Source organism: Acipenser ruthenus, chromosome 27 (genome assembly GCF_902713425.1).
Source record: "Acipenser ruthenus chromosome 27, fAciRut3.2 maternal haplotype, whole genome shotgun sequence".
In the NCBI taxonomy this organism is placed as follows: domain Eukaryota; kingdom Metazoa; phylum Chordata; class Actinopteri; order Acipenseriformes; family Acipenseridae; genus Acipenser; species Acipenser ruthenus.
The window spans coordinates 21,883,145-21,910,305 of NC_081215.1; the positions used below are offsets into that span (position 1 = coordinate 21,883,145).

Sequence of the window (27,161 nt, forward strand, 5' to 3'; positions counted from 1 at the left end):
AGCTCTAAACATTCCTTTGTACAGAGAAAGTAAGAGGGAGTGAACCGGCTGGGTAACTGGAATGTAAGTGGAGTAGCACCAGCAACAACAAGAGTTTAAATCTATTGACTTGCAGTAGGTCGGACGTCGGATACATTATTATTATTATTATTTATTTACTTACTTATTTATTTATTTATTTATTTATTTATTTATTTATGTATTTATTTCCTAGCAGACTTACAGTCGTAAACAAAAATCCGTACTTTCTTTATTGAGTCGACATTTTAATGCAGCTATAAAACACTGGGGGCGGCTATCATCAATTGAGAAACTGCAACCATGTAGTCTCTCTCCGTTGTCACGTTTCTGTTATCACAACCTTGAAATGGTGAAAGTTCACTGCCTGTGGCGGTACACTGAGTAAACGGAGAGTTGGACTCTGAGCAGTGTGCCACAGACGAACCGGGACAGACAGAATGGAGCAGATCCTGGTAAGTTTGGACCTTTTGGTTAACATTGAATAACTATTAGTTTATATAGTGTTGCTAATTTTACAGATTGCATTTATGCTGAAATGTTCTGTATCCACAGCAAATAAAATACCTGCAGCTCGGCGGTAAATCCAAGGAGCAATCCTGGCTGAACCTGCCGTGCTGCGTTAATTTAATAACCTTCCAAAAATGTAGCTGTTAAGAGGTGGTTTTTTTTTTCTTCTCTTTTTTATATATTTGGAATTACAACATTCGTTTACTTTTACCCGTTTCTAATTTAAAACAGAATTAGAAAACCGTAATAGTATACATACTTAGTATAAATATAGTATTTACAAAGAGCGATACACTAATTTAAATATATATACTTGAATTTGAAGAGATGGCATTAGGCGACGGGCGGAGATATACCATGCAAACGTTTGCTTCTACCGTAGGGGTTTAGTTATTGTGTGAGGTGTTTGCATTTTTTTTTTGTCTCAGAAACATCAGAGGTTACTTCTTTTATTGAAAGCACATTCGCCGGCCTATAAAACTAACAAATAAACAACAACAGTTTGGAAAACATTTTCACCCTACAGCTCCAACAGAGAAGAAAGTCTTCAGTCACGCCAGCATAATAACCCCACGCTGGCTCAGAACAGCAGAGGACACTAAACGATTTGATTGGCTCTCCAGTGGGGTGATGAACTGACTCCCATTGTAATTCTGTAACATGCAGACCCAGTATACAGCACTTCACTGAGTGTAAATGCATTGATATTGAAAAGCAGATTCCAAATGTGCTTTTTCACCGAAACACTGATTTGAAAGACATCATTTAGACTCAAACCAAAAGCCTAACCACCATCTTATGTACTGTAGAAGATCATGGCTTATCTTGACAGTAAGTACAGAAGAAATCAATCCAAACTGTCAGATTAACTCTATACTATTAAAACAACAACATTGTCAAAGTTACTTTGCTTTTCCTTTCCGCCCAGTACTGCTTACATTACACGAAGTACTGAATACAGCACATTTTATATCTAATCTTTATATCGCATCTCACTCACCATTTCCTCTCTTCTCAGGATTACTCAGTGTTTATTGGAGTGTCAGTAGTTGCAGTGACTGTACTCTTCCTGTTATTCAAATCTGCGGGTTCAGAAGATTTACAGAAAATCAAAAAGTCCCCTACAACCTTACAGGACTCCAGTACAAAATATGCATTACCTTTAATAGAGAGAAAGGTAAGATCCTGTACCAACTACAATACATTGAATGTGAAACATTGTATTACCATAGCATGCACTGTTATACTAATACTGGCAGTACTGACATGTGCTGAGAAATACTTTCATTATTTCCTGCTGCTTGAGCATGGGCCTACTCATAATGAATACATATTTGAGAAAAGTATGTGCATGAGTTTGAGACTTATAATATAGAAATGAATGATATGTTAACGGTCCTATAGAATAATATTGTATAAAGTTAATTTGCTATACAGTAGTACCAAAACATCTGTGTGAATTAAATAGTAGTAATGCCAAGTCTTCTTTTAAATGTATCTCTTTACAATTCTACTCTTATTGAATGCAAGCATGAAGATTATAAATCTATGTAACAGCCATCTAAAGCTGCAAGGTTGATTCTAACACCTATACACCATGGTATCTTAACAGGACATTAGCCATGATACTAAAAAGTTCAGATTTGGTCTTCCTTCTTCAAAGCACATTCTTGGCCTCCCCATAGGTAAGCATGCATTTTGTTATTCTTGCATGCTACTGGAGAAAACAACCGAGAAAGCATTGCAAATTATAGGTTTGTTGAACAGAATTTGGGGGGGAAATGTATACTGTAAAATTTCTTATGGAAGTCCTCTTCATGTAATTCTCTTAGTTTTTGATGTAACTGCAAACCAGAGAGCCTCAATGCCTATCAAATGAATCTGAGAAGAAACGGCGGGGTAGCTATTTATCACGAATTACATCCTTTGAAGGAAATTTCCACAATGTTACCATAACAACCATTGCTCTGCTACAGTACATCCAGAAACTAGTCATGTTCATATTTTATCATGCTAAGGGTTAGTAGTCCTTTAAAATATATTGGTATTCTATTGGTATTCTGTAGGTCAGCATGTGTACTTGTCTGCTAAAGTGAATGGTAATCTTGTAGTCCGTGCCTACACTCCCGTCTCCAGTGATGACGACACAGGCTTTGTGGATTTAGTTGTAAAGGTAACATTTTATTTTTTAATATATCTATATACCTTGTGTCATTTTCTTTTTGTACTACCAAACATTTTGTAATTGAGTGTTTGACTGTATGTCATTAATGCACAGAAACTAAAGACAGCACAATTCTTTTACAGGTTTACTACAAAAACACTCACCCAAATTACCCTGAAGGTGGCAAAATGTCTCAATATCTGAATAACATGAAGATTGGTGATACCATAGATTTCAGGGGGCCGAATGGACTGCTTGTTTATAAAGGGAAAGGTATGACCACTTGCCATTCATTTTAGGGCAACAAACATTTAGTATGCCTGTATTCTCAACCATTGATTGTACGCCTTAAAAGTAAAAACCCCTCTGTTAGTAGATGTAAACTGATCATCATAGTAAGTGAACTGCTGTAGCAGTTCTGTTAAAAATTAAGAACAATAAACGTACAGTATAGATTAAAAAAATAATAATTAAAAAAATATAGATGGCTGCATCTACTTTTGTGTTATTTACTTGTGTTTTACACTATTCTACTCTGAGTGTGGCAGTGTCTTGTTGTACCTTATTACTTCATAACTTTATCTGCTTCCACCACCCGAATAAGTGTCCCGTGATTTAAATGGTCATTTCTAATTTGATTGCTGGAAGTAGCACTCAAATTGCACTGAATCCAGATGGCTGTGGTCAGCTCCAGGATGACATCATTAGTTCATATGCCAAAGGGAACATTAGATTCTTGTTATCTCAGAGACTGAATACCACAAAGACCACAAAACAATAAATATGTTTTGATGTGTCTTTATGTTTTATACAAATTAGGCACTGTAGTCGTGTATAACAATCCTATTTAAAATATTTATTAGCTGCATTTGTGCTGAAGTTAGATTTAAACCTGTATTGTTATATTTGGTACTGCAATTCTATTTTTAGCCTGTAGGTGGCAACCTTTTACAAGAAAATGCTTTTCTTTTGTGTTGTATGCAATACTAAGATAACGCTGTCTTTTTTGTAGGTAATTTTGCAATCCGGCCAGACAAAAAATCAGAAGCCTCAAAGAGATCTGTCAAGCATGTTGGAATGGTAGCTGGAGGGACAGGTGAGAATGACTTGGAAGTGAGCGCTCACTTCATACAGCAGATAACATGAAAGAATGAACTTTGCATACAGAACAGATTTCGGTGCTTTCAGGTGTTCAGTTGTGTTTGTATCGTTCATGTAGGCATCACTCCAATGCTGCAGTTGATTCGTCACATAACAGCAGACCCCAGAGATGACACAAAGTGCTACCTCATTTTTGCTAATCAGGTTAGACCCTATTTCTAAAAAACAGTTTTGTAAGAAACAAAAGTGGATACACTTAAAACTACATTAACTACACAATTGTACTTACACCAGATGTATATGATTAGGGAAACAACTTTGTTAAATACAGTATTAATAAAATCCTCCTGCCATTTAGACTGAGAAGGACATCCTTTTAAGAGCAGAGTTGGAAGAAGTCGCTGAGAAGCACCCTGAACAGTTTAAACTGTGGTATACTCTGGACAAGCCACCACAGGGTAAGGAAATGCCTTTTTTTCCCCTGATATCAAACAAACAAACTAGTACAAGCTAGTGCACTTCAGTCCTGATCTAATAAAGCTTTGGCAGCTGTTTTTTTTTTTAAACACATCCTGTTTCTGGACATGGAACAGGGGTAGGTTGAGTGATCTTTTGTTTAAATTAATGCCGGTCTCAGGGCGAAACATATTTTGATTTAAATAAGAGATGCAACCCTAAAATGAATCATGTTATACTTTTAAGGTCTCTTTTTGGCTGTTGAATGAAATTGACATAGCCTTCGTCAAGAATAGCGCTGAAGGGACTCCCGAGTGGCGCATCCAGTAAAGGCGCTCCACGTAGAGTGCGCCTTATAGCCTGGAGATCGCTGGTTTGAATCCAGGCTATGTCATTGCTGACCGTGACTGGCGGTTCCTAGGGGGCACACAATTGGCCGAGCGTCGCCCGACAGGGCAATCCACTGTTCACCACGCACCAGCGACCCCTGTAGCTGATAGGGCGCCTGCGGGTCTGCAGTGGAGCCGTTCAGATCTGTGTTGTATTCCGGCACTATATGTCTGGTGGGTCCACAGTGTGAAAAATGACGGATTCGCAGGAGCACGTTTCGGGGGACACGTGTTTCAGCCTCCGTTTCCCAAGTCGCCAGGGGGTTGCAGTGGAGAACCGGGATACAAATAATAATTGGGGAGAAAACCGGGGTAAAAAAACCATCAGCGACAACTAAATTAAAAAAAAAAGATTAACGCTGAAAGTTAGCTGGCTAATCTGGCCTATTTATTGGCTGTTCTTAAAGAGATCTACTCTGATTACCTATTTTCCTTTGTTGGTTTTCAGAGCGGTTGTTACACTTAGATAAAAGCTACAGGCATCTATTTGAGGTCATCAGAGAGCTTCAGGCCTGACAGCTGATTCTTGTGTTTTCCTGTCTGCAGGTTGGAAGTACAGCTCTGGTTTCATTAACGCAGATATGATCAAAGATCACATGCCGCCTCCAGCAGACGATGTCCTCATCCTCATGTGCGGCCCTCCTCCCATGATTCAATTTGCATGCCAACCCAACCTTGGCAAACTGGGTTACAAGCAGGAGACCTGTTTTGCTTATTAACACAGATGTGGAGCCAAGCTTTTACTTACTGAAGTGTGTTTTATTGAGAGCAAGTAAACATTTACACTGGAAAGTCTGCTTGGCTTTTTTATCCTAGTGTTTACTATATTTTTTAATGCAAGGATACATCGCAATAAAAAAGAAACCAAAAATATTCTTTTCATTACTTTTAATGTTGATATTAATCTTTCCCAGTACAAATCATTAACAAGACAGAAAACAGATACAAACCAAAGATGTATTAATATTAGAAACACGCATACCACTTAAAGCTTACATGAAACAAATGCATTAAAAATGTTACAGCAAGACATTTGTAAAGATGATTTCTGCTGTTTTATTGGACAAGCTGTTGAACAACAATAATAAATTTACCCAGTAACAAGGCACATCATTGATCTGAGTTCCAAAAACAGTCTGGGAACCCGATGTTATGTCCCCTGTCAGTCAATTATTTAGTTGAGCAAGTTTGTTTTAAGAAATGCAGCAGGATTTCAGAGACACTTTGCACTTAAGATAAACAGCATATGCTGTAAGTGTTCTTCACCTCCGATTCCTTCTTTGCATCTATTTGTGTGTTCTTTATAATTCTTTATCACTTCTGCAATCGTTATTTTTCTTGTAAAACACATAATCATCTTTTAGAAAGTTTGAAGCCACTGCTTTAAACCTATAGGTATATAACCTGCAAGTGTGGTGCTCGCTATAATATAGGACCCCAAAACTAAATGATTAAGAACATTTAAGTGAGTAACACTATATATTATTTTATTTTCTTATTTGATTTGTTTGAGAGCAATCTCATGAACTATGCTGCCTGATTCAACAGAGACACCAGTACAGTGTAACACTGTAGTATTTACTCCAAAGATGGAATGTTCTGTTAAAAGCTGAGAGAGAAAAAAGCATTATTAATACTCTTAATTTCCATTTCATGCCTCACTATTAATCAATAACAATCTAACGCATAATGTGGCAAAAATGCAATCTAATTGGAAACCATAACCAAATGATGTCCCAACCCATTAGACTAGGATATTTTAGTGACATAAATCATTAGGTGTTTTGTCATTTACTTGTATTTAAATAAGTCCACACTTCGGTATCAGGTTCAGGGATCTAAGTAAACTTGACAAGCATAGTTAATGGCTCTTCATGTTCCTTTCCGTTATTAAGAATGCTTTGCATCATCTTTCCTGGAGTGCTATAGCTTATTGACCCTTTGAAAAAGTTTTCGATGAAGGCCCTGTCAATTTTAGCACCTTTCCCAAACGCCGCCTGGAAGTTGTTGCTGAGGACTCCGTAGATGTTAGTCGGGTCCTTTGGAAGACCGAAGAAGAGGAAAAGAGCGTAACAGTCCCTGCCAACAGAGGAGCAGAAGGCAATCATCTTCTCTTGCTTGGTTTTATCAGAAGATTCTAGAGTGGCTATTTCCATACTCTCTGTCAGCATCTGAGTTTGGTTGCTAGGGACGCAATTCTCTTCCTCGGTCTGGTGAAAGACTTGCACTGCTATCTGAAGCTTGGGGTTCTTGGTTGGGAAATATAAGACTGCCCATACCCAGTCTGTCCCCAGCAGAATCACCTGCTCCTTGGTCATTGTGGTGCAGTTGAGGTGTCTTGTAAGCTGAAGCTGTACACTGCGGGTAATGTAGGCCATTTGAAAAATGTCACTGAGGACCGTGGGGCTGGGGTGAAATGTGTTTTCTGGATCTTTGAAGGCAAGGTACTCCTTGGTTCTGTGTGACGCATGTTTGACACATTCACAGTAAAGCTGTGTGAAATCAGTTTTGTCAGCCTTCTTTAAGATGTCTTTGAAGTCACCAAAGATGTTTTTGGACTGCATTTTTGAGTCACTTTGTCCCAAGTGTTTGCTGACTAAAGAGAAATCAAGTTACAGTGAAGTCTCCTTTATATGCTGGAATGAAAAAGAAGCAATGGTCAAATGTTAACGTTGTGTGTTTTGTGAAATCTGCATCTGAAATCCATAAGATGCATCCCACAAGTGCATTCCTGACATGTCCTCAGATGTGCCCTGCCCAAAACCTTTTTATATTCATTTACAGTTGTCTCTTATAGTACAAAAGTGTGACAAAAGGTGTTCAAGGTAAGACACTCTTACACCATGCATGATGTATATTTATATATATATATATATATATATATATATATATATATATATATATATATATATATATATATATATAGATATTTGTCAATTATTTATTTTCAATGCCAGACATGAAATAAATTAAGATATACCAGAATGTTCAAAATATTTTAGTTCTTTCAGGTTTAATTCAGAACATTATGGGTAGATGAAAAAGTCAACATATGACAACATGTATACAAAACTTTTTTTTTTTAAATTTGAGCAATGGGATGTTATATGTTGCAATACTTGTCTACATTAGAAGCACATCAAAAACAGAACTATATTATGTTACACATGTTTACACTTGCTTTATTAGTAGAGCGTGTATACACCGTACACTGTTTAGAGGTTTTAAAAAAAATAGAACAAACCATGTTAACATTATATTCAGAGTTACATTATAACCAAGAGAGATGTATTAATTGACAGAAGGCTTAGTAATATCAACTTACCCACAGTGTTGCTTCTTTCAGGTTTGCCTGGTTGAACAGCAGTGTGCTGTCCTCACTGTCCCTTTCAAAAACCTAGCAAAAGATGGGTTCTGGTTTGATGGATGATGCTACAATACCTGGAAGGTCTGTTTTCCATACATAGGTGTATCCCTCACAAACAGAGTTGTTCTCACATTGCTTTGTCATTCAAATGATGCATTTTACTTTGCTACTGAGATCACAGTGCCTGAAGACTTGACTCTTTGCTGTAGTTCTTTTCTTGTGAGTGCAGTTCCCTTTGCAAATACATGTTAAGTCTATTTTCATTGTAAATTACCAACTGGGTGGAAACCGGTTTCAGGTGACTCAAAACCAACAGATATTTAAACAAAAAGCAAATGCAGGGTCTAAATAACAAGATTATCTTACCTTATACTCAAGTTTTCTAGGTTTGAATATATTACAGATTATAAGCATTAAAAATTAAGTATTATAATGATGTTTATCATTAGTAATTAGAGGCAAAAAAAACAAACATATTTGACCTTAAATCATTAAAAAAAATATTTATTAAAAATAACAAAAAAAGTTTATACAAAAATGGTGAACTCTGCAACAACTCTGGAATAGGGAAACATATTTTCAGTGTGGCAATCAAATAATATAAATACAGTTATGGCAATACATGTTACTGCATTTGGAAGCAAAGTCAGCAAACAATGGCAACTGAGTAAAGCTGAGGTATGGATGTTGTTTCCTTGGTCAAGTTGAGTGTTAACACTGCAGTTCTTGTCCGTGTTGGAAGTCCTTCAGAAACCCATCATGGCTTAACATGTACTGAAAGCAAGAATTGTGATATGCAGCTATGTTAGTTGGAAGCACAGTGTGGCTATATCAGTGTTACAGTGTCGACTAAGTATTTTCATATATACTCTGCTCTTTAATTTTCTCCCCCCCCCAATTCAACACCAGTAGCAGTAAGTGTACTGGCATTGCTGTAATTTCCAGTCACACCTCTCATGAACAAGGCATTATACAGCAAGTATAACACAGCAAACTAAAAATGCCCCCATTGAAGTGGCAATACTTAATGTAAAAAGGAGAGAAATGTACATCTCATGCACTCTCTATACAAAACCCAAACTACAGCTCCATATTCATAAAGCTTCAGCATGCCTGTGAAGGCATAGCAATACAGTGCTTGTATTGGCTCTGTAATGCTTTAGATGCTTTCATAATGGTATCTTGAGTCCCACTGCTTTATCTAATTAGTGGATCACTTTTAGATTTCCATTCTGCAGTGCTTGCAATTTTGTTTCCAGTTTTCCTGACGCACTGCTGGATCAAATTGTATGTTTATTAATTTTTTAATAACGATGTCTTGAAACATGGGGGCTTGGTTATTTGTTAATAAATGAAAGCATTAATGAAATCGTATTTGAGCTGTACATCTTGCTAAAGTAATACTCACTGTAAGGTTGTTAATGCCTTCTGACAGGGCCCCTATTTGCATTACTGTTCCTTCAGTAACCTCCATCTGCAAAATCAGGCAGCAGCTGCGTCAAACAGAACTACAACTTTTAAAAAAAAATGTATATATTTTATGAGAAGAAAAATAAACTACACACTGGCATCCAACTACTGTGTAACATTATCTCACTGCTTCAGTGCTGTGAAAGACATTAAGATAACATCCAGACATAATATTTTATAATCAAAAGCAGGGTAAGGTTAATTTCATAGTACGTTGTAGCGTCCCATTTTAAAACAGTATTTATTGTAACTTGTATGGTCTGAAGGACAGCATGTGTTGGTATAAACTTAATTAACTGTATGCCTGGAGCCTGAGCTCCTCAGTAGCTGTTAGTGTTAAACGGCCAGCACTCGATGGAGACTCACCCCCCTATGACATCACTGTGAATTAAATGACGACTGTAAATTAGTGATATATTCACCCCCTTGTGTACCCAAGCAGACTGCTTACTCTTGCCTTAAAGCCTACAGGATTTGATTAAACAATATTTTAAATTCAAAAGTACTAGAGAAGGCCACTGTAGGCAGTAATTGATAGGTTGTTGGGTTTTGTTTGTACAAATCTCTTTATGGTTAAGGACAGGGGAGACATCTAACCTAATGTTAAAATACTGTATGTTTCCAAAGAAAATCAAATTAAACACTTCATATCTTGAGCTGATTCCAAAGAGGATGCACAATGTTACATTTCCAACATGCACCTATATTACATTCAACCAAAAATACTTTATGGTGTGAACAGGTTAGAAAATGAGTTCTTTTTTTGGTTAATCATGCAAATTAAGATAATGCTGTTTAATGCAATTAATGTACAATTTACTATTACTGAAATCACTTGTACCATGCGTCTCAAGGATTCTTAGAAAAAGTGTGAGGTCGGAGGACATAGTTGAACACTCAAAAATAACTGGTGATGAGTATTGTAATGTATGAGGCATATTTATGTACTTTCGTAGTTGAAAAAATAATTAACAAGCAGTTTTGAAGAGATTAATTTTTTACTGTAACCCAATCCAAATTTCTATAATTCTATTTACAGTTGTGAAAAATAGGAATATGGTATCTCAATTACAACAGCATCGTAATGCTACAAAAATATTTTGTGTTTCTTTAATGAAAATACCAAACATCATATAACAACTAAACAGGTTGTAGACTTTCTTAGTGTTTCTCAGGATGTATATTACATGAATACACCATATAAATATTAAATATACCCTAAATGTAAAAACATTGTAAAAACAGAAATAATAATCATTAGAAAAAACAGTTTTAATACTTTCTGTGTACAGTTAATAAACGGTCTGAACAATCTGTATGTATATACAGTTTAACATGCACAAATGAATGAGTACATAAAGTTTTTTTTTTTAAATAGCATGATCATTTGGTAGTAGTAAATAATAATAATAATAATAATAATAATGAAAAAGATGATTTTATGCAGTTCAATACTAAAATGCTGAATCCATGGCTGTCAGTTCATTAAAAAATGACACAAATTCTTCCAGTGAATATCCATTTTAGTATGTCCTGAATAGTACTTCATGCCAATGGTTCAGGAGTTTGAATGTTATATGATGGCACAATGTTAGAGTTTGCAAGCTTTGACTCCCATGGGGATGGGTTTGTGTAACATCAGCTTTGTCCCACCTGCTCCAGTCTATGCAAGTCCCTGCCAAAGACAGGACTAAGTCTCCTGTGTCCCCCATAGCCCTTTTGGGCTCCATTCGTTGCAGACTGAGCGGTGTCCATCGGGTAAACATAATCTGTGGAATCGTCAAACTTCTTCTTTCTTAGATGCCCGAAGTTTGAAAATCCAAGCTTCTTTGGCTGAAAAAAAAGCATTATTAAATGCTGAAGTTATGACAGCATCGCCTCATAATGGAAGTCAGTTATAATTAACTAGGGAAGGTGGAGCGTGCCAGTTTTCATTTAAATAACGAATGTGAAATAATCAGTCCTACCCTGACTTTTGCTGTGGTGGTCAGGGGTGCATAGCTAGATGACTCCATGAACTCCCTCTTTTCTTGCTGGGCCTCTGAACCAATCAGCATTTTGAAGTTTGTTGTTAGGTGCCTCCTTAGAAGTGTCTTTTGGGGCGGAATGTTAAGGAGCATTGCCAAGGTGTCAGAATTAAAACGAGGTTCCAGAATCTAAAAAAAAAAAAAAAAACAAGCAAGAAAAGAATGGTGAACATAATCGTTGATCAAATCAAGTTTCTTTTTTTTCTCTGCCTGATGGGTTGGGTTAAAAACACTGCCAGTGTTTGAGAACAACCACGCCAGATCCTCTGACACAACAAAGCACTGTCATTATTTGTAGTCAGTTCCATCAAAACAAATTACAGAGCTCTGACAAGTCTTGTTTTGAACATGCAGAACCCTTTGCTCGGGGGCCTTATTTATACAGTAGTTGTCTCTAGTAAGTAGTTGCATGTTATTCTGCTTTATTAAAGATGCCCAAGTATATCGTACTTACAATTAGCCCGCCATGAACTCCACTACCTCTCAGGTTTGGGGCATACTCTGCCAGGTCCACTGAACGAAGCCACTCCATCACCCGGTGGTTCGACCACTGGACTACTTCAGAGGGCGAGCTGTTGTGCTAGCATGACAAAAATAGCTTCTTAGATAAACAACAACAGCCACTAATACCAATCAGAGCACCAGCATTGTTGCAGAAGGGAGCATGAACTGATACATGGCAATGTTTAGAGAAGAAAGTCTCTTTCTCCTGGCAAACGTTCGAGTAAAAATGGTAAAAATGTGTTTAATGTGTGAATAAAAAAAACATCAAAACTATTGGGAATATGTTGAAAAAAAAAAAGCTGCTATATGGACAACACGGGGCACAGCAATGACTAAATAATGGGTTTATTGTAAACACTGCAGGGTTCTGGGACACTTTCACTCCTTCCCGTTCTATTCCCACTGTGACAAATCCAATTCCAGTCATCGTGCCACAATTCCGTTGCTTACAAAGTTATACTCTGCTTTCCAATATCAAGCACTCTAGCTTCCCTGTTTAAATGATATCCTTTCAAAGTGATTTGGCCATGAGGTTTATGTTAGGATGGAAAGATTAAGAAAGGTTTATGGTATAGTTCCTGTGCCATGGGAACCCCCTCCTTACCTCGTCTCCTGGCCTGCGTCTCAGGCAGTTTGGGTTGAACTTGTTGACATGTAGTACATGGATGGCACATTTAATACTGAGGTGATGGAGCTGGCTGGTAACTTTAAGAAACAGGAGATCATTCTGTGAAGAGGAAAATGTGTACTTTAATACTGTGGTCACACTAAACATTATCATCATCACAGCTGTACTGTGGCAAAGTGGTTTGAAGTGCACAGGTGTAGCGGTGATGTGATTACGAAACAGAAGACAGACAACAAACAGACGTTTATTTTTGTAATCCCGGTCTGGCAACCACAAAGAATAATCCCAGGCAATACAGAGCAATGTGTAATGCTCAGTTCCAAAACAACGGGTTACAGTCCCGAAATAATAAACAGACATAAAGACACACACACGACCACAAGTCCAGAGCGAGTGCTAACGTGCAAGTGGTGAAATACAATTTATTTGTGTACAGTTGTGAGGTGTTGTCCGGGTTGGTACTTGTCTTAAGCGACAGCTCCCGGTACGTGTTAGCCGTCTAATAAACAAACAAGTATAATTACACACGACCAAACAAACAAACACTAAACACTCACGGTACAATTCTCCTTTAGCAGTTCGCTCGCAACCATAACAAAGGAACAGATCACTTAGTCACGACCCCCTTGGTAAGCGAGTGCAACCTTTTCCACATTGCTTCCCTTCTGGGGCGATGACTTGGTGTACCGTAGCTCCGCCCCCTTTCTAGATAGCTGACTTCCACCTTTCCCGGGTATGAATTGTCAGACCATCCAGTCCGGGGTACTCTGTTCCCTTTACACAGCGCCCTCACAGGTCGGGAGGGAGATTTATAACCAAGATTCATTCTTTCCCTGTCACATGTACTCATTATCACGTAACACTGCTGGAACGAGCTTGCATGTTAAAATTAAGAAGTTTAAATCATAGCCCAGGCTCAAACCTGTTTATCCATTTATACCTGAGACTATTATTCCACTTTTCTTCCGAATGCATTTACCCTCCCAAAACTCCTCTGGTCCTCTTCCGTCTTTAAATACTTGATACTGATTTTCTGAGTGTTGGGTCTGGTATTGTTAAAAAGTGGTGACTAAAGATGACAAATGAAGGAGAAACCTGGCTGCAGAACTACTTTCTGTGGCAGCTAAACTGGGAGAAGTACATAAGTAGTAATGTCCCCCCAATGTATAGATATTTTCAATAATAAATGTACTTTTAGAAAAGAATTTCTGGTTCTAAAATGGTCTTCTTACCACTGTTAGGTACTGTAGCATCATTCCATCAACTCTTCCTTCATTGAACTGATCTTTGTACTGAGGTAACCCTATGTCATCTAGCCAACCTGTAAATAGAGATTGCAATGCATTACTTACTATTTGTTCTTGTGCCCAATTTAAGGGCATGTATAAAAAGAAGTTTAACCAATGTGATTGTACATGCAGAATTCGTTGCTTTTGAATTTTCAGAAAGCATCACATAACTGTTCAATAACTTGTGCCATCTGCCAAATGAACAGGGAGGGATTGAAAATGCATAGGGACTGGACTACATGTTTTTTTGTTTTTTTTTTGTAAATAATGGATGACGTGTAATTATGTTATATTTAATGAGGATGCCAATGGTAACACTAAACTAATCAATGGTGAATGAACTTTAACATAGAAAAATAACATCTCTATTAAATGATAAAAAGGTAAAGTTACATACAGCACCAAAAAGTTATCTGTGTTTATTCATATATTAATATTAAAACTAATAAAGTCATCACAAAATGGAGGTTACTAAACATTTAAACTGCACTACATTACACAAAAATGCTTGAATTAGGACGTGGGGTTTAACGTGCTGACTTACGTGTCACCCAGATATGGTCCAAGTCTGCAGATTTCTCTACCTGTTTCATACCAAATGCTTTGAGTGCCAACTGTAACTTCTTCCTGTGCAGTGGATGTTTAATTCCCATTTCCTGCAACATTTTGAACCAAACATGTTTTAGAAGTTGGCTTAATATTACCAATACAAGCAAGAACCCCAATAGGTGTCTTAAAGTAAAGACATATGAGTCCACTACGTTGCATCTTGATATTCTAATATTAGGGCAGTTTATGAATCCAGGGATATTACTGGGTTCTTGGTTGGTTGGGCATTGTCCTGGCACCATAATAACCAGGTAAGGTATCCCCAATCTATGTGGTCAAAATTGTTTACAGATTATCAATCAGGGTTTATAACCAGTTTACAGAGTTATACTACCTGCCAATCCTGACAGTCAGTCATTGAGGCCCAAACTTTAACCAAGACTATTCAAGTACAGAAAAAGGGAAGGTGTGTGTATAAGTTGTACTTTATGCTAACTTTCATTAATTGGTGCAGGTTTTATTGACATTAGCTTTTTTGTCTAGTTTAAATGAATAGTGTCTAAACCCTGGAAGAAAGCTGGTCCTACAGGAGATTATTTACTAAATGCAGGACTTGCCCTACCTTTTCCAGGTCCTGAGGGGATGCTGTTAAGAGTGTGTGTCCAGTTTTAACCCACTGCCTTGCCAGGTTCACATACTGACTCAGACCAAAATCCTCCAACCAACTGCAAACCTGCTCCATCTTCCACTGAGAAAATGGAGCATTCCAGTCACTGCAAGGTAAAGAGCATGTTTTAATTGAGTTACACATTATTCTTTATTTACTGTAAATATTGGATTGGAAACTGCTTTTTATAACAATATTTTTATAACATGTCTACTGCAAAACCTTTTCAAAAGTTGACAGAATATATATTTCCATATCTGTTACATTAGCTGTGAAGATTGGGACACAAAGCAAACACCTGTTCCCACAGTTGTAACATATTTGCTTAAACAAATTACTGTTTAAGCTGCCTCTACAGTAGCTGATAAACCAGAACACCAACTTTTCATATTGATACTGACGAGTAATGAGTAATGAAAAAGTGTGTTTTTATTAGTCTTTAAAAAGCCTTCTAAAAATGCTACATACCACAGCAAATACAGTAGTATTTTTATTTTTTATATATATATATATATATATATATATATATATATACATGTTAAAGCCATGTAACACAAGTGTTGGAAAGTGTACCCTTGTAGGAGATGCTGGGATCAAATACAACTTCACAATACCACTGGAAAAAGGTGCTGTGTTTCAGTTGGGTGAAAATAAAAATGGTGGTAATAAGTGTACCTTTTTGTGTTTCCTGTTTCTTTAGTCCGTGCCAGACGAGGCCCCGCTGTTGCCCGCAGCCCCCCTCTTTGGAATTGAGAAGTGCCTGAGTCACCTGCCTGAAGGCTACCTGACTGGGTTCTTCGTATTCTTTGTAAGAGAACACCATTTGTTAAAATTAAGAGAATGGCAATGTATATGTAATGGAAATATTCTACATGAGAACTAAAATAAGAGTGACATCTGTGACAGCATACTGTGTACTGTACTTTACCCAATTTCAAAAGGAATGTGAACGCTTGGAACATCTTGAGCATTTATTAGAAGGAGATTCTTTCAATGGTGTTCTAAAATGGGCAATGTATTTACACAGGAAGTGAATTGTCCATTTTTTGTATAGTTTTCAAAGCTTTCATTTACTGTGTTTCAATGTGGTTCACATTACCTATTGAAACAGATCCATATTTTTCTACCCTTCTCTAATTAACTTACTGTGGCGGAGTGTCCCGCCCCTAATTATTATTATTTTTTTATTATTGTTTGCGTCGCGGATAACAGCGCCACGTATTTCTTATTTATATTTAAAAACCTTGTGAGGATGCATGACTGATCAGCTACTGATTATTTAACTAGCTGACAGTCATGCATCCTTACCAAACGCGTGCAGACTGTGGCCGAGGGGTAATAAGATAATTAACAGCTAGTTAACCCCTCGGCCAGAGTATAAGAACCTGCAGCTGCCCGTGCTGCGGGGTGGAGTGTACAGAGGAGAGTACGGGGAGCGGAGAGAGCGAGGAAAAATAACAACATTTAAAAACGACTGCTAAACAGTCTTTGTTTATTCGTTTGTTTTTTGTTTTGTTGTTTTGTTTAAATCTTTTGTTTTTGTTTTGTTTATTAATAAATTCAGCTGAGTGCCATAGCATTCAGCTTCACCCGCCCATCCATTGTTTTGGTTTCAGTTACTTCCTGGTCCGTGACGTCATCACACATCACCACACCAAGCCATCCTGTCACACTTACTTTCCCCAGAATTTCTTGATTCCTTTGGGATTCTTTCTGTTTTCTGGGGACACTGGAGACTGCTGGCCTGAGTCTACTCCAGAGGACTGAGGTGAAAGGTCAGATGAACTTAGGGTTGCGTCATCGATTTTCAGTGTCTTTCCTTAGATGGGAGATATAGTGTATTAAGTTGCAATCAAAACAAACAAGTCTCTCTCAGTCTGCTTTCTCTTCATTTATTTTATAAAAAAAAAAACTAGATATTTATCTACCAATGTAAATAAAAATAAAAACAAGCAGTGTATGGTGTCATATTTTAATAATAATAATAATAATAATAATAATAATAATAATAATAATAATATTAAAAACAGCCAATACATTGTCCCAACTTATTTGTTTCATTACAAAGGTACATTAAGTCTATAAGACCTGTGTTAGAAAACCACAGCTATACATTGGCATTCATTTCTGTACAATACCTAAAGCTGGAGCACTGGCACTCCTGCTGCGGTCTTCAGCCATTCCAACAAGCAGAAAGCACCAAGTAGAAGCAAAGAAGAAACACCAGCAAATTAAAGAGTATGGCAAAGCAAACACAGAACCCCAAAACCATGCAATAACTCAGCAAAGGAACATTCTGGAAGTAGCGCAAAACCAGTGTGAAAAATATTCAACAGAACTGGAGGCTTTCACTTTGCAAAACAACGGAAAGTAAAGATCAAGATGTTGCTGTATTTGTGCTTTGTTATACAGTACCAGTGTTTGCATACATCATTGTAAACTGCTTATTGTGGGGGGTTTACTAACTGTTCATCGAAGATTGTTGGCTTTCAAATAAGCACACACTCTTTTGTGGCCAAACACAGAAACATCTTTTATGAGCAAAAGCAGCAGAAATGGCAAGCAAAGAAATGAGGCCTTATTCTTTTCAACATGCATTTCACAATGCTACAGTTATTACAATACATGGATTACTTATGCTAAGCAAGTCATGTTTTGTAACTAAATAATAACCCTCTTGACTAACTTACACATGTCTACTTTTTTAGAGCAAAAAAGAAAGATTGTAATCACTGCAGAATAGAAAACTGAGTATCACCACACACTGCATTAGTTTGTACAGTACATACTTAGGGTGAATTCACTGTCTTCATCCTCATCATTATCTATTTGGACACTTGAGGGCTTGTATTTTTCATTGTCTCCATTGTGCTTTGCCCGAGAAAATTTTCCAGGCAATGTCTGATACTTGTTATTTTCTACATATGGTCGGTTCTGTTAAAAATAAAAACAAAACAGTAAATTACAGATTAGATGAACACGCACATTACCCGCAGTCATATCACATACTGTGTTCCACTGCTTCCTAGTATTCTGCATAAGTACGAGTAAAAAGAAAACCCACAGTGAATTACATACAGCATCTCTATGAAATGTATCCTGAAATTAACTGCAATATATTTAAGTTTTTAGTATCCTCAAATATTAATTATTGTTATTGAAGTAAAACTTTTTTTCACCTGGTAACCTGATATTGTATCTCTGGTGTATTTTAACCAGACATTTAACCACTATATTCTGGTTCTGCTAATGTTATCCTGGTAGTGTGCAAGGCTGTGTGGTCCAGTGGTTAAAGAAAAGGGCATGTAACCAGGAGGTCCCCGGTTCAAATCCCACCTCAGCCACTGACTCATTGTGTGAACCTGAGCAGGTCACTTAACCTCCTTGTGCTCCGTCTTTCGGGTGAGACGTAGTTGTAAGTGACTCTGCAGCTGATGCATAGTTCACACACCCTAGTCTCTGTAAGTCGCCTTGGATAAAGGCGTCTGCTAAATAAACAAATAATAATAGTCTGGCAGATATCAATTACTGTCTGATCAAGTTTCTGCTGGGAAATCCAATGCAACTCAGTTTAAAGTAAAGTCATGTTAAAATGAAAGCAAGGGAGAGGTAAAAGCAGGCGAAGGGTTAAAAGCCTAAAGTTTAAAAGTGACTTTATCTAGTTAATATACCTCTGGCGACATAACAGGTTCTACTGGTTCCGCAACTATATGCTATGGAGTGGCAGGGAGGGTAACGAGGAACAGTCAGTGCATGTAATAAAGAGAACACACATGGTTAGTACACACAATTATAATTTAGGTAATTATATTAATGTGTTTGTATACAGTTAAGTAGACAAAAGCTTTGGGTAGCGCCATCATTAGTGTTTTTTCTCATTTATTTGTACGGCAAAATAGCATTATTTGTTAGAAATATAAATAAATAAATAAATATATATATATATATATATATATATATATATATATATATATATATATATATATATATATATATATATATATAACTTTATTGTTAGTACATTCACAGCTCTAAGTGAGTTAGACACCATATGGTTATCCCCAAATTAGTAGTTGTATGCAGGTGAAATATTTCTTCACAGTGTGTGAGTCCCTTTCCAATAGCTAAATATTTTCTCACAGTTCCACCGACTGTATGCAGACCCAATGTGCACAAAAAGGGGATCATAAACAACGTCACGATGCACATCACATTTACATAATTGTATAATGTCATATTTAAAACACCAGCGCAAAATCATTTCACTTCTATTGATCTAACCTTCTGTAATGATCCACTTTGTAATTCTTCCAAACTACTGGATAACATCCTTTGCTGTGCCCTTTTAATACAAAAAAATGTAAAAAATAAATACAAATAATACATTCATAAAACTAAAAATCAAATCAAAAAGTCACATCATTTGAAATGCACGTTATGTTACAATGATCACAATGACTCACTTCAACAACGAAACAACAATATGTGTAAAATATAGTAGTAGTACTTCAGTCTCATAATTGTTTAAATAATGATACGCATGCAAAACATTCACAGCTGTCATTCCCACCCACCCCCAAAGGGTTAATACTGATTTTGATTAAATGTATGTCGGAAGAGAATCAAAAGCCTGAAACAACCCCCATAGGCATGTTTAGTATAGGACAGATTACAACCAGTAGCCCAAATAAATCACTAATCTGAACAGGGTCCGATCTCAACAGGTCTGGATTAGAGAGAGCCTGTAATTCCTGGAAATCATTTTAAACAGTCTTTATCAATGTCTTTATAGGCATAACATAAAAGAAAGACTTTGACTTTTCAATTGTTGCTAGTAATATTAAATCCTGTTCCTCAAAACACTTTTCTGGAATGCATCCCCAAGGTGTAGTAATATAAATCACTGTACAATTAGCTATTGCTTTGAGTTTGTTTCATATCCTGTCCACGAGTCATTCAACTTATCTGTTTTCCAATTGCATGTCTTACAACTATTGAATCTGTGGTGACCGGAGACCTAGACAAAACTGAATCCTGAGATGAGCGGTTAATGTTGAAGTGAAATGGCACTCAGAGCTTAGCATTGAATAGACCTAGGAATGTTTTCAGAGTTCAAGCATTACAAAGACCAAAGCAGCCCATCACTTCTGTGCAATACTTGCCATTGTCGATCTTCAAAGCTGTCTTCGTTTGGAGAAACTAAGGGTTCGGGAGAAGTGTGTATACTTCTACAGCTAGAAATAAGAAGAAGAAGAAGAAGAAGAAGAAGAAGAAGAAGATATATCTCCAGGCTTTTTTTTATGATCAGCAAATTGACATAATTGTCTCTTTTAATTTAGTGATAACATGAGCTCAGTTTTGTTTCTGCAACTTTCTCCAAGCTGACAAAGCTAAACGCCACTTCAGATGGACTGGATCTGCTTGTTTTATTCCTGCTGGCACATTATTACAAACTACATTCATGTGGGAAGATTTGGAACTTTGAGAAAGTTAACCAGCTGACACAGTATCTGCTGATAGGGACTTCTGTGATTTGGTGTGCTACTTTAATTGCGCTTTTGCAGTACTGGAGCTCATAATGTACAACTGGAGTCCGTGTGGGATTAACATCTTTCACATCTCAATTGGAATACAGAGGTATATTAGTAATTTCATAAACAACCTGTGTTATGTCAAATTTTTTAATACTGCCAATACTATGTAAAACATTAACCCTGAAATGTCAATGGGCTCTATTCACAAAACTTTAAAATGACTGCTTATAAACATTCTATTAGGAGAAACCATTCTTAAAAAAAATGAAAATACATTTCTAACCTAGTCTAAAACCGTTGAAAATGTAAAGAAGTCCTTAAGTTTGTTAATCAAGTTACAAAAATGCTTTAAAAATGACCCCTATAGATCATTGAAGATATCAAATGAAAATCTTTGCTGCTTGAATCATTTTTATGCATTTTACATTTCATGTACCTCTGTTAGGGGGAGGGGGTAAGAACCCATAGTCCCATATATTTCCCCACTGATACACAGTATAATACAATTTTATTTAAAAAAAAACAAAAAAAACATTTCATTCGATTATGTCATCCTTACCTTGTTTCTAATTCATTTTGTATAAATGAAGGGGAAACTAAGGAGGACGATGAACACCTGGAGGACTTCTGAGTGAAAATGTGTGTGTACATATAGAGAGAGAGAGAGAGAGAGAGAGAGAGAGAGAGAGAGAGAGAGAGAGAGAGGAATTATACAAATGATGTGTCTTTATAAACTTTAAAGAATACAATTACTCAAAATGTTGTACTTTTTTCACAATCCGAATCAAACAGTCTTACCTCAGATCTAATGTTTTCTGTGTTGGTTTTGTGCACAGGATTTCTTGTGTCCATACTACCAATTAGTTCTTCCTCACTGCTTACTGACAATATTCTTTCACAGGAGCCTTAAAAAAACATCTTATATTAAGACATGCAACAGCTATACACCTATTTTGACACTTCCACTGAATTACAACTATAATTCTTGAGTAAACCCGAATCATATTTTTTCTGGCTCCCAGATTATAATTGTACAGCATGTTACACTTGTTTAAAGTTAAAAACAAACCCAGCACTATAAGGAATTGCAGCCGTCTTAACACATCAAGTCAAAGATGTATTTACCTTGTGCCACAGCCATAGCATCTTTCATCTTTCTGTACTCGTTTAATAGAATCGTCAGCTCATTTATTCGACGGTCCTGTAATTAAAAAAAAAAAGTATTTTTAGTCTTGATTTTCCATCACATTTTAAAGTAATGTTCATTCAGTTTCATTTAGATACATCTTTCACAGCTGGGAAATTAAAACCATTTAGCCCACTGTGATTGTTTTTTTTTTCAGTCATAAGGTTTAGTTTATTTATTGAGAAAAAAGCATCAGTAAAACAGTTTGGCATGATTATTATTGTCTTTCTTAAAACATCATACATACAAGAAGACATTTCTACATATTCTGGCATTTTATAACTGGGCATGTATTGCATAGAGCAACATCCGAAGAATCCGACCCTTCCTCACCAACTACGCAACCCAGCTCCTGGTCCAGGCCTTGGTACTCTCCCGCCTAGACTACTGCAACTCCCTCCTGGCTGGCCTACCTGCGTCCGCCACCCGTCCGCTCCAGCTCATCCAGAACTCCGCTGCCCGCCTGTTGTTCTCTCTGCCTCGCTTCTCCCACGCAACTCCACTACTCCGCTCACTCCACTGGCTACCGATCACCGCTCGCATCCAGTTCAAGACTCTTGTACTAGCCTACAGATGCCTTGATCAGACTGCACCCAGCTACCTCCAGACCCTCATCTCTCCCTACACCCCCACTCGACCTCTCCTCTCCGCCTGCACTAGAAGACTGGCTCTACCTCCTCTACGCTCCCCTGCCTCCAGAGCCCGCTCCTTCTCCACCCTTGCTCCGCAGTGGTGGAATGACCTTCCTTCAGATGTCAGGACCGCCCAGTCCCTGACCACATTCCGGCGCCTTCTTAAGACTCACCTCTTCAGACAGCACCTGTAGAACCCCTCTGTTTTTCACCTTGGACACTATCACCATTCCTTAAAATGCGCTTTATTTGCTCTTACCTGCCCCCTATTTTACTGCATTTAATCCTGTACTTCAGAGTACTGTAATCTGCCAAGTGTTTAATCTGTAGCATTTTGTAATTAATCATATCCTGATGTAACTATCAGTGTTGCTGTATTACTGAATTGTATTTTGTCACACTTGTACTTGCTTGAACCAAAGTTATCGTATTTATCTTGCTCTTAATTGTATTATTACTTGTACTGTGATTCTGAAATGTATTTGCTTACGATTGTAAGTCGCCCTGGATAAGTGCGTCTGCTAAGAAATAAATAATAATAATAATAGATATAGAGGTAAATGTGTTCACCCAAAAATTCAGTGCCAAGTGGCTGTTGATCATTTTGACAGTATAATAGGAATGACAATACTTGAATATTATACTCCGACTCTCCTTTTGATGTACAGTGCATACGTGTAACATATGGTATTGACTCTAGTGCCACACAACAACGAATGCTGGGAATTCATTTGTATTTTTGTATTTACCTTTTCTTCATTTGCTGCCAACAAGGATTCCATTCCCATTTTCAACCTTTGTAATTCTTGATCTAAAATGAATTGTTAATTACATTATTAAGTGAATAAAACCTTTTATCTTTTGGCTACAATTTGTGTTTATACTCCTTATTAAAAATGCGTTTTGCTTCTCAGTTAATTCAAGTTTTAGTAACAGAAAGATTGGGCGATTTCATAGTTAAATCTAAATTGGAAATCCGTCACTCCGTATTCAGGGCATTCATGTACTGACTTATTGATCCATTTTATCTAAATGTCACGAGTGACACCAGGTAGAGAATATATTGAGCTCTAATTTCTTCCCATCGTTGTACAATGGAGCAGCATTGCTTTGCCAGGACATGAAGTTCTGGACCAACAACTGTCACGAAAAGTTTGCCAGGTTCCCCAGTCTCTAGAGAGAACGCCCTTTTTAGACCTCCAGTAACTGCTATACATTTCATAAGCATTGGGTCGATGCTAGCTCTTTGGAATACAATCATAGCATAGAAAAAAAACATAGCAAAGAATATAACAAAAAACAAAAGCAAGCAAACAGATAGATTTTAAAACAGATTGGCATAATTATTATGATTTTTTTTTTTTATTAATTTTGTTTAATGATTTTTGGCCAGACTTTAAATTAACCAATATCTCCGAACCTGCCTCAATCAAGCAAACCAGTAAAAAAGCTTATTGAAACCAAGAAATTAAGCATTTGTGAGCTCTGCTATTTTAATGAAAGCCATTTGAATTATTAGACCCTTGCCTCCAATAAAGAGAATGGAGGAGACACTGAGGAGCTAGTTGTAATTGATAAACACTGCAGTTATGAAAAGCTTGTCATGTTGGCGTGAGGCAATTAATCAGTGACAGGTAAGGACCGCATTGATGCCAAAAGACAATCTTAAGGCTTACGTTTTTCTTTCAGCCTTCTCCTAAACACCTCCTCTATGATGGAGCAGTTGCAGGGAGTAAAATGGAGGAGGTAGAAAAAAAGTGACCATTAGCTATTAATCTCAGACAATTAAAACCAAAGATTAAAAAAAAAACATACATTTCAAGAGTTAGCTTCATCCTTTGTTTGCTCTCACAAAAGGAACAGTTCCAACTTGTCTTTACCTTCATGATATTTTGATTTGATTTTGAGTTTGGCTTTGCAGTTTGTCCCAAATGTACTGTGCATCTAAGAAGAATACATTTGTTTGAGTTTGGCATCTCTGACCTCAAAGATTCAAAGAGGTGCATGTATGAAAAAGAATAGAGTTTCTACAAGGAGCCTGGGAAGTTAATGCCACTCATTTTAACAGTATGTATTCCTACAGAGCCTGCTGCAGCAATACCTCTGTCTGTGCTGTCGCTCGCTACAGGAGTTCTACATGATAGCTGGGTCCGTAGACGTTCAATTTCTGCATCTTTTGTTGCCAGCAGCTTCTGAAGATCAGCTATTTCCGCCTGAAGAAAAAAAACAACAATGTAAAATGTAATCTTAATTCATTACCCACAACAGTAAAAACAGTAAATGCTTTCTTCCAATGCTGATTTGTCATGTTGAAAGTAGAAAGTCGTTCATGTTGATTTGACAATACAATAAGAAACCTCATAGAATTCATAGCTTAATGATTTTTGATAAGCTTTCTGATGCTATAAAATGGGAAAAATCCTCCATTGTAATAAGTAACAACATTTTCTCAAAAACAAACATTGAAAACCCAGGGCATATGAAAAACAAGTTAAAATGGAGATCATGGAATGGAATCTAAATTGTAAAGAAAAGTAAAGGAAAAGTGCAGCTCAAGAGTACACTATAAATTATTTCTGGTGTGAGTATGTTAAACACAGCTCTGAGCATGCAACACAAGGAACCTCACTTAACCAATTGAATTCACTATCACCTTCCACTGGGCTAACTCTGTGTCTCTTTTGAATGCTACTACTGTGGAATGCCCGAGTGTTTAGAATACTGTAGGTTCCTTTTGATGAGAGGCTCTAGGGTGACTTTCTACTAATGGTTACTCTACTGCTGATTGCCAAATCAAGTGCATGAGTTATCATAGATGCTTCATTTCTCTGCTTCTGCTGAAGAGTAGTTCAGGGCAGTCAGTAGTATAAACTGTCTACAATTAGGATGCATTTCAGATGATATTTCAGTCTCAAATACTTCTAACCCCCTCCTCCAATATTAGTGTTATGTTTATGAAGTGTTTCATTTTAGAACACCTCAAAAAAAGAAATACCTGCAGTATTATTTCATATAAGGTTGTGGTTGTAGAATTTATCAACAAAAACACCCACTGCCCTATGCCGTGGTGTGATGCTTAATGACAGATTCAAGTGGCAGGTACCAGTGTATATCAGAATGTGAAGAAATGTCAACATTTTAATGCAATACATGAAATGCATGTATATACTCCAGGTGGATGCGTCTTGGATAAATGAGATTGACAGGATTGATCAGGATTGACATCAAAAGCAGCACAATTCACATGCATAGCTAGTGTAAAAGGTAAAGGGATGAGATATAAAAAAGCACCTGAGCCATTCTGTATTTCTCCTCCCAGTGCTGTTTCTCTACCTGCATCTGTTCAATTGTGAGTTTCAGGCTAGAGAGCTTGGTCATTAAGGACTTGTAACAGATATGGAGGGAATAAGAAATAGAAAGCTAGAAAGAAAGAAAGCCACAGCGTTGGAGGTATAGGCTGAAAGAAAGTGGCAGAAACATTCCCAGCATGCACAGCAAAACTGTATTAGCAAGGCGAGCCTCAATAGTAAATGTATTAACTTTTAGTTTTGTTTCTTGCTTTTGTGGTAGATGCAAATAAGCATGCAAAAAAAAAACTATAAATAAGTCACAGTCAAATTTATTTTATGCAGCTGAGCAACAACCAAACGGTACCATGCTACATGAATTACCAAGTAAAACTGCTTGCCTTAGTTGCTTTGAGTTTTCTTTCGTACTGAGATTTTTCCCCCTCCAGTTCATCCACTTTGTTTTTTAGGAGCTTCAGTTCTTGTACTAATCCCTGGAACCATACAGAAACCACCAAGTAACACGTTAGTATGTTTTGTTATAGAAAATATAAAAGGGGGTGTTAGATGTTAGAAATAGAGAATTAGATGAATAATAAGTTATCCATCCTTCATTTTGAATTCAAACTTATGTGTTCAACTTTCACATACATTTCCAAAACATTCATTTGAAACAAAGAGAACTGGCAAAGCCATTCACTGGTAACTGTACTACCGAATTTACACGATCCAAGAGCAACGTAATGCTCACAGGTGTCTTTCCTAAAAACAAAATGAGCTCTTAAAATATGAATTTAGACAAAAACAGGCCCCTTTCTCAACAGCCAAAAATAGCTGGCTTCACCAATTGGAAAATGATGTCTGCTCTCAGTCTTTGATTGTTCACATAAATTCATTTTAAATAAAATATTCTCAGACTCAGATGTCAATACCATACAGTCCTCACATTTTTTCATATTGTTAAGGGCTATTTTTAGTGTTTTTACATACTTTTGGGCTTATATTTGTATCTGATCACTGCTCAGTTTTGTTTTTCACCAAAATGGAGCTGTTTTTTTCTTTTTTTTAAACAAACCCGATGACCTATTCTGAGGAGGTTATCAATGTCTGAGATGCCTCATTAATAATAAAGGATATGCTGCTCTTTCTGGTCAATGGCTCATTGATTGTAGCTTTACCTTACAGTTGGATAACTAAAATACTTTTTGCACTAAGCCTCTACAGAAAAAAAGACTGTGTCTGCTTCATTTACTTATAAGCCACTAAAGAAAGCAAAACTGAATCTACAGCATGCCCAAATTCATTTATTCAAAATCCTCCTTTGGGGGGTTTTCCACAGGAATTCCAACTGAGAAACTGGGATGTTTTTGTTGCCTCTATTAC

General features: G+C 37.0%; 3 protein-coding genes and 1 long non-coding RNA gene across 23 annotated transcripts in view; 2 read left to right on the forward strand and 2 right to left on the reverse strand.

Annotated features, from left to right (window-relative positions):
* The first annotated feature begins 262 nt into the window (after positions 1-262).
* LOC117432386 (NADH-cytochrome b5 reductase 2) lies at positions 263-5,511 on the forward strand. The gene is made up of 9 exons (XM_034054259.3): positions 263-473; positions 1,547-1,705; positions 2,141-2,213; positions 2,595-2,701; positions 2,836-2,965; positions 3,705-3,788; positions 3,912-3,997; positions 4,152-4,251; positions 5,185-5,511. Exons 1-9 carry the CDS (start codon positions 459-461, stop codon positions 5,355-5,357), a joined length of 927 nt encoding a protein of 308 aa, XP_033910150.1. The 5' UTR covers positions 263-458; the 3' UTR covers positions 5,358-5,511.
* Positions 5,512-7,202, reverse strand: rep15 (RAB15 effector protein). Its single transcript, XM_034054260.3, has one exon. The coding sequence runs from the start codon at positions 7,200-7,202 to the stop codon at positions 6,477-6,479; it is 726 nt and encodes a 241-aa protein (XP_033910151.1). The 3' UTR covers positions 5,512-6,476.
* The window catches only part of LOC117432384 (liprin-beta-2-like), a 60,040-nt gene continuing 40,014 nt past the window's right edge, over positions 7,136-27,161 (reverse strand). For 8 of the 20 annotated variants that reach the window (XM_059001737.1, XM_059001747.1, XM_034054242.3 and 5 more), the window contains 24 exons: positions 26,180-26,272; positions 24,593-24,704; positions 24,168-24,200; positions 23,241-23,302; positions 21,799-21,874; positions 21,472-21,578; positions 21,233-21,300; positions 20,302-20,373; positions 19,421-19,481; positions 18,811-18,852; positions 17,929-18,073; positions 17,278-17,310; positions 16,817-16,958; positions 15,815-15,943; positions 15,095-15,245; positions 14,468-14,579; positions 13,867-13,955; positions 12,611-12,733; positions 11,957-12,082; positions 11,443-11,631; positions 11,129-11,308; positions 9,414-9,479; positions 7,964-8,035; positions 7,136-7,274 (listed from right to left, as the gene is read on the reverse strand). In XM_059001737.1, coding sequence (XP_058857720.1) covers positions 7,251-7,274; positions 7,964-8,035; positions 9,414-9,479; positions 11,129-11,308; positions 11,443-11,631; positions 11,957-12,082; positions 12,611-12,733; positions 13,867-13,955; positions 14,468-14,579; positions 15,095-15,245; positions 15,815-15,943; positions 16,817-16,958; positions 17,278-17,310; positions 17,929-18,073; positions 18,811-18,852; positions 19,421-19,481; positions 20,302-20,373; positions 21,233-21,300; positions 21,472-21,578; positions 21,799-21,874; positions 23,241-23,302; positions 24,168-24,200; positions 24,593-24,704; positions 26,180-26,272 — 2,307 coding nt within the window. In that variant the 3' untranslated portion in view covers positions 7,136-7,250. Of the gene's footprint in view, positions 7,275-7,963; positions 8,036-8,501; positions 8,780-9,413; positions 9,520-11,128; positions 11,309-11,442; positions 11,632-11,956; positions 12,083-12,610; positions 12,734-13,866; positions 13,956-14,467; positions 14,580-15,094; positions 15,246-15,814; positions 15,944-16,816; positions 16,959-17,277; positions 17,311-17,928; positions 18,074-18,810; positions 18,853-19,420; positions 19,482-20,301; positions 20,374-21,232; positions 21,301-21,471; positions 21,579-21,798; positions 21,875-23,240; positions 23,303-24,167; positions 24,201-24,592; positions 24,705-26,179; positions 26,273-27,161 lie in introns of those variants that run through there. The other 12 variants (XM_059001740.1, XM_034054245.3, XM_059001752.1 and 9 more) reach the window with 10 other exon arrangements.
* LOC117432388 (uncharacterized) lies at positions 7,969-15,973 on the forward strand. The gene is made up of 3 exons (XR_004548784.3): positions 7,969-8,086; positions 15,104-15,252; positions 15,840-15,973. It is a non-coding gene; the product is annotated as an uncharacterized LOC117432388 (long non-coding RNA).

Bases quoted from the DNA above. Each gene is read 5' to 3' on its own strand.
- LOC117432386 (XM_034054259.3), top strand. The intron at 2,966-3,704 runs GTATGACCACTT...TCTTTTTTGTAG, and splicing joins GCTTGTTTATAAAGGGAAAG to GTAATTTTGCAATCCGGCCA. The intron at 3,789-3,911 runs GTGAGAATGACT...TCGTTCATGTAG, and splicing joins AATGGTAGCTGGAGGGACAG to GCATCACTCCAATGCTGCAG.
- rep15 (XM_034054260.3), bottom strand. From the start codon at position 7,202: ATGCAGTCCAAAAACATCTTTGGTGACTTCAAAGACATCTTAAAGAAG.